Here is an 11,623-nt window from a genome sequence, read left to right as displayed (position 1 = left end):
TTGTTCACGTCTCAATTTATCACTAACTGTAACCACCATACAACAAGGAGGGATTTAACATGGCCTCTTATTGTATCAAAACCGAAATGCCCTTTAATTTTATCCAATATGATAATGTTATGTCACAGTCTCTCAAAGTAGTTTTTTTTCTTCTTCTTTTTAAAAAAATTGTTTCTCAGTCAGTTCATTGTGGATCCTTTTCAGTTACATTATAATTAGCCCCAAATGAATATGTAGATCTCAGTGTTGTGTTGTGAATTATCACTGTATTTACCTGGATAATAATGACATGACATGTTAATACTTACATGGTTGGATCATTGAACATTTACTGAGAGTTTTCACCTCTGTCAAAGACATGAATGTTAAGTACATCTGTTTTCAGTGATTAATAATAATAATTTAAAAAAAGTTGTAATTTAATTCAATTCAATTCAATTCAAAAAACGTTATTGTCTGTCACAAGGACAGAAAATTGTCATCAGTTTGGGCTCAGTTAAACATACAGACACCAACATTTACTGAGTGATTGTCCTATACTTACCATCAGTTGTTGTAGCAGCCAAGTTAGAAGTGGTTCCTTCCTCTTGTTTCAGGTTTTCCTGATCAGATGTTAAACCTGATGATGCTTCTTCAAAAACATCACAGTTCACATCTCCATTGTTTTCCTTCACAATTTGACCCATTCTTGTTAACAGCTCTGGAAGTTCAAGGTTCTCCTGCTTCAAGTATTTCTGTCTACAGGTTCTGATCATGTGTTTTAATGGTGGATGGTTCATGTAGTTTTCACCTGAACTCTCCTCTCTGGGTGTTGATATCAGTATCAGTGAATGATCAAATGATTGATCACTGAAGAGTCTCAGGACTCTGCAGAGCTTCAGTCTCTGGTCTTCAGTGAAGTCATGAGGTTGTAGAACCAGCAGGAACACATGAGGTCCAGGATCAGAGAGACTCACACAGTCCTTTATAAACTCTGTCAGTTTGTCTTCAGAGATGTTTGGATCCAGCAGATCTGGAGTGTTGATGACGACTATTTGTTTCTCCTTCAACTGTCCACTTTCTCTCTGACAACAGTCTGGTTCTTCTTCAGTGTTGAACTTGGTCTTTCCCAGTATGAAGTTCCCCACTGAACTCCTCTCAGACCAGCTGTTCCCCAACAGGACAACCCTCAGCTCAGACACTGAAGAGAAAGTTAGTTCAATCAATCAGAACCCTTGTTTTGTTTAACAGACATATGGTTTCATTTATGACAGAATAAAAATAACTACAGTTACACCTGTGCTATTTTCACAAAGGCCCAGTCCAGGCAGTTTTTCCTCAGGAAGCTAAGATCATTTGATGTTAGCAGGCCACTCTTGAATGTTTTTTTTTCATAGTATTTTAGCTAGTGTGCTTTTTTATGCTGTTGTCTGCTGGGGGTGGGGGTTGAAGTCTGAGGACAGACACAGGATTAACAAAGTGATCAAAAAAGCAGGTTCTATCATTGGTTTGCCTCCTGACTCCTTAGAGGTGGTCATGGAGAAGAGGGTGGGGAGGAAACTCTGGTGCATTCTGCACAATAAGGACCACCCACTCTATGTTTTCTTCCATGAACTGAAGAGTTATTTTAGCAACAGACTGGTGTGATATGATGTGATGTTCCTCAGAAAGATTCAGGAGGTCTTTTGTACCTGGTGCAGTGAAGTTTTTTGATGAACATTGTTGTTAATTATTGTTGTTTTCTGTGTGCTATGCTAAGTAATGCATTGCATTGCACTTATTGTACTGCCTGAGTTGTCAATGCTTGTCATGTTGTAGTATTGTGTGTTGGATGTTGTGCGTACAGAGTGACAATCAATTTCCCTTCAGAGGGATTAATAAAGTAAACCAACCAACCAACCAACCATTCTGTATTTGTTTTAACTCTCTCATTAAATTAAGTACTTTGATGATGTCATTCATACATCCAACCAACCTCTAAGATTTTGCTACATTTTTTTTTCTCTACACTGTCTGGTGGACATGCTTGAGATTAGGCATGATGAAAATACAGAAATCAATATAGGAAAAGTAAGCGCAGGTTAATTTAAATAATATATTCTCATACCATATCTTAACCGACACAGTATTGTTGGTGCACTAAAAATATTAAGTGGTACACCTTTGGACAAATCACAAAACACTGTCTGTTCAGTTTGACTCACTTTCAGGTGGCAGGTAAGGAAAGCTGCTGCAGCGCTTCAGAGTTTGAGATTCTTCTGTAACTATAAGGATATGAAAATATCAATTTAATGATTCAGTATTTATTTTTTCAGTATTTGTGTGTAATCACTAACAATGGCATCATGAAAAACTATGTCTGTAGCTTTCTACACTAAGCAATACTTAACTCACAGTTCGGGCGAAGATGGTGGTCAGGGCTGCTGCTGCGCTTCTGGGAGTTAATTTCATCATCGTCTATAAAAACATAAATATGGATTTGACCTCAGACGTACATTCAAAACCTTTCAAATGATAAAACTATTTTCACAAATATACACAAAGCCATGTGTGAAGAAGAAGAACAGGGAAGAGATTTCAGTTAAGATAAGATAAGAAGACGGTGGCACAGTGGTTAGCACTGTTGCCTCACAGCAAGAAGGTCCTGGGTTCGAATCCCCGGCCGCCCAGGTCCTTTCTGTGTGGAGTTTGCATGTTCTCCCCGTGTCTGCGTGGGTTTCCTCCGGGTGCTCCGGTTTCCCCCACCACTAAAAACATGCCAGCTAGCCTGATCCTCCAGTCAGTGCCCCTGACCAAAGGCACTGGCTCATAATCTGGAGTTGGTCCCCGGGCGCTGCACTGTGGCTGCCCACTGCTCCTCAGGGATGGGTTAAATGCAGAGAAAGAATTTCACTGTACTAGCTGTATATGTGACAAATAAAGTACCTTTACCTTATTGTCCAATGATTTAAAAACACAGTGGAAATTTGCCCTTGTTGGTAGTCAGCCAACAGCTGGACACAACCAGCACAATAACACATAAATAAATAAACAAACACATGGAGTACAACAATACAATATCATACAGCAGCTTTATTCTCTGTTCAAGGCAGCTACCTAGTCAAACTCTCTGACGATACTGCACTGCTGTCTCTTCTTCAGGGATCTGAAGCAGGACATGGGGAGGCTCTTGTTGATTTTGTTTCATGGTGTGACAACAACTACTTAGACTTAAATGTGTCCAAAACAAAGGAGATTATAATTGATTTTAGACGCAACAAAATCCCAGCTGCAGATAGCACCATCCATGGTAAAACTGTGGAAAGAGTTCCCTCATATAAATATTTAGGTACCTTTCTTGATGAGAAGTTAAAATTTGATGTGAACACTGCGGACATTGTAAAGCGAGGGCAACAGAGAATTCATCTTCTCCGCAAATTGAACTCTTTTTCTGTCAGCCCTGTTATTCTGTGTCGTTTTTACCAGTCTTTTATCGAAAGTCTCCTGTGTTTTTCCTTTATCTGCTGGTTTCCCAGCCTCACAGTGAAAGATAAAAACAGCTTGTATAGCATTATAAAAACCTGTTCCAAGATCACAGGAATGAAACTTAGGGACCTGAACAGTTTTTGTGACCAACAAACTTTGAGGAAAGTAAATAATATTTTGTCTTCTCCTGGTCACGTGCTGTCAAGTGAATTCTCTCTGTTGCCCTCAGGACGTCGCTATGTTTTCACCTGTCTGCAAGACAAACTGTTTGTCTTTTGTCCCCTCTGCTATTCGCCTCTTAAATTCTTTGTAATGATTTTATTCCTCTTGCCATGCACATTTTATTGGTCAAACATGTGCAACTTACTGTATGTACTTATTCACTCATTCAACGGATCTTTGACTACACTGTACCCTTGGCATCCTGTTCTATTTATTTACCTTATCTGTTATATGTATTTATTGTGTGTACTCGTACTGTGTTTTTTGTGGACTGTGCAAGCTGCTGAAATCAATTGCCCCTGGTGGGATTAATAAAGTTGTTTGAAGTTGGAGGAAAACTGAGGGTAACACTTTCTATGAAGACCACCTCTATAGTGCATTATGAGCGCATTCATAGTGCATTATAATGCTCATCATAATCAGTCATAATGCACTATGACTACACTCATAAACACACATAAAGCTTTATGATGCACTATATCAACAGTTATGAATCTAGTTTATAATGATTTATAAATCCAAGGGCCTTATGAGTGCTCTTGACTGGTTATAAACTACAGACTGACTGATGGGGCTTATAATACATTATACCCCTCTATACACACACCTAACAATCAACTGTTATAAGGACTCATAGGATGCTATTCCATGAAGGATCATAAGTTATCAATGTATGCTTTAAGTAAAGTGAAGTTTATATGGATGCATCTATAATGCAGCATACCTCACCATAATGTTTCATTGTTGGTGTTAAGTAAAGTGTAACACATGTGCATGCATTTAAAAGAATCTATGATGCATCCTAAGTCATTATGTCAGATACCAAAGTATAGATAATTACATTAAGATTTGTCTGCTTAGGAATATGACATTAAAGCCGGGTTTCAACTTCCTTGAAATGACAATAAATCATCCAGAGATGAATATCAAAGCTTTTGCACTCTATACATTGATCATGAGATTATGGTAAATCTGTAAAAGAAATACAACAATTTATTCACAGTAACTTTTTTATTATCACCTTTTTCAACAATAACAATCATGGTCTAAATACAAGTTATGTATTAATTGGAATATGTATAAAAAACGTAACTGCCATTTTATGTTCAACCTAAAAAGTTGGAGGTCAAATGTGAATATAGAATAATAAACAAACAGTTGGTCTAATCTCTCATCAGAGGAGGCTGGGCAGGAGATGGTTTCCTGGTTTCATCATCATCATCATCATCACAGCTCCATACATGATGTCCTTCTTCTGTTGGCACCGGTCACTCAGCTTTCAGTGTGGCTCCTTAGAATTACAGTAAAACACAATAAGTTTAAACATGAATGGAGAGGCGCATGACTGTCAGCAGTAACCCCCCACCTATATATTGTGCATCAGTACAGTATGATACCAGCAAGATAACAAGTTGATGTATAAACATGGGGAGTTTGCAGTATATTATATATAGACCGATCCTACCGGTTCATTGTTCTGCTAACATGACGCTCTGGTCATTAGATGCTAAACCGTTTATCCCGGTCCGGTGCAAGCCTGAGACCAGAGCTACGGTCAGCATGGCTAACATGGAGCTAACACGAAGCTAACGGCTAGCTAGCCGTGTAGTGAATCAGTTATTCACGTTGACAAGTCTCATGTTCTTCGGTCAAAACGTCAAAACACACAGGAGAACACGCAGAAGAGCAATCAGTGCTATTCTGGAATATACAACAAGTTGAATATGATTAAAACATATTCAGAAAAATAAAATTACTCACCGAATCGAGATATCAGCTCCTCCGGTCGTTAGGGGGTCCGCCCGCTATTCAGACATCCCGCTATTCCGACATGTCACTATTTAGACATCCCGCTATTACGACATCCCTCTATCTAGACATGCCGGTAGTCCGACACTTTTTGATACCGCTATTCCGACACGTCTTTTTTATTTTTATTTTATTTTTATTTTTTTACAGCTGCGATACCCAGGCGCGTCTCTCTCTCTCTCTTTTCTTTTCAGCATGTCTATCACTGGTTTGATGAGGGAGTGATGTTCTTAATCTCAACAACTCAACTATCAAGTCACAAACAAAACTGACACACATGATAAACAAACAGAACTATGCTGCAGTTTGTTTGTCAAGTTAACCTGTCACCTTCAGCACCACGGACAGCGCCGCGGATGAGCCCGCGGAGCTGCAGCTGTGAGCGTCTGGGCTCTGGGCTCAGGGCCTGGGGCCTTATTTATCAAAACTGTAAGTAAGCAGTGTAAAACTGCTGCTACTAAATTTTTTGCTTAGGCCTACGGTGAAAAGACAGCCCAAAATATTTACACCTTTTTCAGATCTATCAAACTGTGCGTGCACAACTCTGCACCTCAACTTTGATAACTGGATCCAAGAATGGTGCGCAGTTGCGCACGTGAACACACCTCCGTCCCGGAATGCCTAGACAACCCTATGGTCAGCACGTGCATATTAATTAGCCATGTGCGCTCTGTGGAGCGACAACAAAGTGACAACGAAGACAACGGGCGGAGGGAGGGGAGAGAAAGCTAGATACATGGCATCGGGCAATAAATCAGGCAAAAAACCTCCCAAATCTCAACAAAAGGGAGCAGAAAAAATAATAATCTTATGTAATCTGCCCCTTTATTCCAGACAATCTTTTTTTCTTCTTTTACCTATGTTAAAACGATGTAAAGCAGCAGGATAAACTCAGGTGACAGAATAATAACAGTCTCAGTAGCTGCAGATCAGTGTGCGCTGCTGTGTGCTGTGTGTTTTTAAACTTGGAGGGTTTGTTTTTTCTTCTCTAATAGGCCTATGTATTTGTGTATGAGAAACAGTGTCTCAGATGAAAAAATAAAAATAAATCAGAAGGACACGTCTGACTATAACGTAATCAATCAATGTCGGAAAAGCGGAATGTTTGAAAAATAGTAAAGTGCCGCTACTCCGACAATGAAAAAAAAAAATGTCGGAATAGTGGGATGCTTAAAAAATAATGTTAATGCCGCTATTCCGACAATTAGAAGTCAATGTCGAAATAGCGGCATGTCTGAATAGCAGCATGTAACCGGTCGTTAGCATCGTCGGACAAGTTGTAAACACAGGGAAATGGAAACGAGAGAACCTCCCGCTCCTTTTACGCAAACGACGTAGACTTCCGGCCTGAAACAACTCGTCCGACGATGCTAACGACCGGAGGAGCTGATATCTCGATTCGGTGAGTAATTTTATTTTTCTGAATATGTTTTAATCATATTCAACTTGTTGTATATTCCAGAATAGCACTGATTGCTCTTCTGCGTGTTGTCCTGTGTGTTTTGACGTTTTGACCGAAGAACATGAGACTTGTCAACGTGAATAACTGATTCACTACACGGCTAGCTAGCCGTTAGCTTCGTGTTAGCTCCATGTTAGCCATGCTGACCGTAGCTCTGGTCTCAGGCTTGCACCGGACCGGGATAAACGGTTTAGCATCTAATGACCAGAGCGTCATGTTAGCAGAACAATGAACCGGTAGGATCGGTCTATATATAATATACTGCAAACTCCCCATGTTTATACATCAACTTGTTATCTTGCTGGTATCATACTGTACTGATGCACAATATATAGGTGGGGGGTTACTGCTGACAGTCATGCGCCTCTCCATTCATGTTTAAACTTATTGTGTTTTACTGTAATTCTAAGGAGCCACACTGAAAACTGAGTGACCGGTGCCAACAGAAGAAGGACATCATGTATGGAGCTGTGATGATGATGATGATGATGAAACCAGGAAACCATCTCCTGTCCAGCCTCCTCTGATGAGAGATTAGACCAACTGTTTGTTTATTATTCTATATTCACATTTGACCTCCAACTTTTTAGGTTGAACATAAAATGGCAGTTACGTTTTTTATACATATTCCAATTAATACATAACTTGTATTTAGACCATGATTGTTATCGTTGAAAAAGGTGATAATAAAAAAAGTTACTGTGAATAAATTGTTGTATTTCTTTTACAGATTTACCATAATCTCATGATCAATGTATAGAGTGCAAAAGCTTTGATATTCATCTCTGGATGATTTATTGTCATTTCAAGGAAGTTGAAACCCGGCTTTAATGTCATATTCCTAAGCAGACAAATCTTAATGTAATTATCTATACTTTGGTATCTGACATAATGACTTAGGATGCATCATAGATTCTTTTAAATGCATGCACATGTGTTACACTTTACTTAACACCAACAATGAAACATTATGGTGAGGTATGCTGCATTATAGATGCATCCATATAAACTTCACTTTACTTAAAGCATACATTGATAACTTATGATCCTTCATGGAATAGCATCCTATGAGTCCTTATAACAGTTGATTGTTAGGTGTGTGTATAGAGGGGTATAATGTATTATAAGCCCCATCAGTCAGTCTGTAGTTTATAACCAGTCAAGAGCACTCATAAGGCCCTTGGATTTATAAATCATTATAAACTAGATTTATAACTGTTGATATAGTGCATCATAAAGCTTTATGTGTGTTTATGAGTGTAGTCATAGTGCATTATGACTGATTATGATGAGCATTATAATGCACTATGAATGTGCTCATAATGCACTATAGAGGTGGTCTTCATAGAAAGTGTTACCAAACTGAGTTTTCTGAAGAAGCACAATGTGTGTACAGTTTTGTAGCAATAAACCTGAATGCAAATTCTGTGACACTGCTAATAGGCTACTCCGTTTCTATGAAAAGCAACATCAAGTCCCCATGTGGACCTCAGCACTGTCTTCAGTACAGTATGTATTTACCTTTGAATTGCAAAATTGGAATTGGTAGCTCACAGCTCACAGTTTTAGCTGCATATTCAGGTAATGCAGTGGAAGGACTACATGTGTAATTTCCTTGTGTAATCTTAAAATTAAATGTACTCAATTCAAACTCAATTCAGTTTAACTCACTGTCTGGTGGCAGCCATTCAAAGCTGCTTTTTCAGAGGTGCATCTTCATCTTTAAGGACACAGAAATAAAGAGTCATTCACTCATTCTTTATTTTCCCATGCTCTAGCACCTGCCCTTTGCCCTCTGGTCCAGACAAGTGCCCTTTTGAAAATTACTTTTTTTCCCTCCTTTTTTTCGTGTACTGTATGCGGCCCATGTTGACATGATCAACGATCAATTCTCGATTAAAAACGTGAAATAATAATGCCCCAAAATGCGTGCCCCCCTCCCTTCCTTTCTGAACGAGCCTTTAGCCCGCGTCATTAAAGTGAAACATAACGTGTTGCGCACTGCCTGTGAGTCGCAGAGCAGCCGCCGCTTAATCCTCCGAGTTTGGCATCATCGCCGCGGAGGTATTGTCATACTCTTTTGCGTCTATTTCCGTAACGGAAAATGATAGTGATGTTCTTTTTATTAACGAAACCGGGACACTTCAGCCTTTACATCGATCCCATCGGTGTGCTTATCCGGAAGCCGAACAGTCAAGCAAGCCGGTAGGGGTGCATCACATGACGGGCTAAAATCCAATGGGAAAGCTGTGAGCGGTCACATCGGCCAAAGATTGTTTATTTACATCAAGATGATTGCTCTGTTGCTGTGTATGATCACTGCTGTCAGGAAATATCCAGTAAATGCTAATCTCAAGTGTAATGACAGTCCTTTTTTTTTTTTTATCACAATAGGCTTATATATCGCAGAAAATGAAAATATCACATTTTTTTCTTTTTGTGCAGCCCTAGCTTACGAAGCAGTCCTGTTGGTCTTTTTTATTTTAAAGCAGGAGAATGATAATGCTCACTCAAGTCTTTGAGCTATGGTCCAATTGAAGTCTCAAGTTTGAACTAGAGTCCCTTTTTTTCAATATTGTGTTAAAATGTGTTGATTTCTAGTGGTTACAATGCACAATTTGGCACTGCTATCTTTATTTTGTTGTTTCCAATGCATAGTCTCTTTGAATCGATACAGTAATGTTTATTAACATAATGAAATAAATATAAAATTATTGTGCAACAATGTTTTTTTTGTTTTTTTTAAATGTCACGCTGCTATAATAAGGCAGCCGGCCGTTTCACGTGCATAAAGTGCCCTTATTTTTCACTGAGCACCTGCCCCCTAAAATGTCTGTGCACGCTACTGCGTCTACAATATTATCACTAAAATCTAAAACAACTGAGTGTCACTGCATTAAAATCTGCGATTTATCATTTTCACACTTACATTATTTACTACTTAATCCAAACTTAGTTGAGTATTAGTGCCGTGCAAATTGATCTTGAAATATCAATACTTATGATTCCATGCTTGTGTTTCTCTCATTAAAAGATCAATATATTAACTTATTAATTGTGGAAAATGAATGTGTCTTTCATCATCAACAAGAACCCAGTAGAAAGTTTAACATTATCACTGAGATCTGGTCTAAATAATAGCAACTACTTGTGCCTACTGTGCCTGCCTGAATGCAACCAAAGTTATGTGTTGAACATCTGCAGTTCTGAGAACAAGGCAGTTTGTTTACATGTGTCCTTTAGCAGAGCCAGGTATCATCTAGTTATAGAACAAAACTATTGACTGGCGACATTGATCACTGTCATTGACTGTGGAAAAGTGATTCACAACTGTCCAGGATTCAGTTTGTCTGTTGTTTGTATTGATATAAATAAATATGCCAGATGAATAAATACATTTTTTGAAGTAACTAATCAAACAAATAGATGCCTTAAATAGTTATATTAAAGCAGAAGTAAGCGATCCGGTCGTTTTGGCTAACTTCTTGTCAGCCGATGGAGTTAGCAGTCCCCGCCCTCGTCATGGATCTATTGGTCCTCGTCCCTACTAGGGGTTGCACGACTTCAGATTTTTAAAAGTCGACTCTAATGTTATGAAAGTCGAGTCGACGTCGACTAGTCGCTGATGACGTCATTCATATTTTTCCCATCATAACTAAAATCACAGGAGGAGGGAAAAGCTTTGCAACAATCACTGACAGACGCTCATGCACAGAAATTAGTCCACAGAACAGCAGCTTTATAAACAACAAACTGTAAATCAGTTTGTTTTTTATAACATACACTCCTATAGCCTACAAGTGCAAAAGATGATACTGTACTGTCTGTTAAACAATTAGGGAGGAAAACGACACACAGGCCTCGTCACCATCACAGTCCTGCTCACTCACAGTTTCACTCACAGCTTTTTTTTTCCTGGTTGGTTGTTGCTGTTGTTGGTTGTTGTTGTGCGCGACGTAAAGCTGTCGATATGAGCGGAGTTTTTTTTTTTACTGTAATTTCCGGCAGCCGGACACACTGCCCGCGGAAGCGGAGCGCTTCGCAGGCGCTTGGCGTCTCGCAGGCAGCAGCTTCTCCTGCTCTCTCCGCGCCGGTCAAACATCGACCTGTCTGTAGCTACTCGGTTTTCCACACACACAGGTCTGTCTCTAGCGCTGTGTGTCTTGTGTGCAGACGCAACTGACAAATATTTATAGACGGACAAGCAAACTTAATCATCATTTATTTTATTTTGAAAATTGACCGGATTCTCTCGCCTTTTCTGTGCCCGACTTCCTGTCTGGTACGCGCTCGTTCTATCCAGCTTTGCGGCGCTCGTATTTTTTTCATTCAGCGCACTCAGCTGTTGTTTCCAGCTGCTACTCTTGGACTGTCACATGATCAGCGACTAGTCGACGTCAAGCTGAAAACGTCATTGTGGAGCAGTAAAGTCGACTAGTCGATTAGTCGACTAGTCTGTGCAACCCCTAGTCCCTACGTCACCACATTCACGTTCATCCCTTGGCTGCACACACAGAGAGGACCGCCCCTTTATGCCGTTCTCTCTCCTCATTGGATAAAGCTTGTAGGATACAAGGAAAGTTTTCTCCTTGGCTTACAGCAGAGCAGAGTGACTGACAGACCCGTGTTTCAGACCAAACACTCTATATAAGTGATTGCTGTCGGAAGATAGAACTATTTAAGACT

At 39.5% G+C, this 11,623-nt stretch overlaps 2 protein-coding genes across 2 annotated transcripts in view; both read right to left on the bottom strand.

The window, feature by feature from the left end:
* LOC146980844 (uncharacterized) overlaps positions 1 to 1,550 on the bottom strand; it is a 5,293-nt gene extending 3,743 nt beyond the window's left edge. Inside the window, exons 1-2 of the mRNA XM_085788022.1 lie at positions 1,493 to 1,550; positions 545 to 1,180 (exon numbers count right to left, since the gene is read on the bottom strand). Of these exons, the coding sequence (XP_085644148.1) occupies positions 545 to 1,180; positions 1,493 to 1,550 (694 nt within the window). The remainder of the gene's footprint in view (positions 1 to 544; positions 1,181 to 1,492) is intronic.
* The window catches only part of gramd2b (GRAM domain containing 2B), a 339,132-nt gene that overhangs the window by 8,422 nt on the left and 319,087 nt on the right, over positions 1 to 11,623 (bottom strand). The window lies entirely within an intron of this gene.

Source organism: Trachurus japonicus, chromosome 9, assembly GCF_045865225.1.
Source record: "Trachurus japonicus isolate A0001 chromosome 9, Traja_1.0".
Taxonomy (NCBI): Eukaryota; Metazoa; Chordata; class Actinopteri; order Carangiformes; family Carangidae; genus Trachurus; species Trachurus japonicus.
Note: the sequence above shows the minus strand (reverse complement) of the source record. Positions and strands in the feature narration are given on the sequence as shown.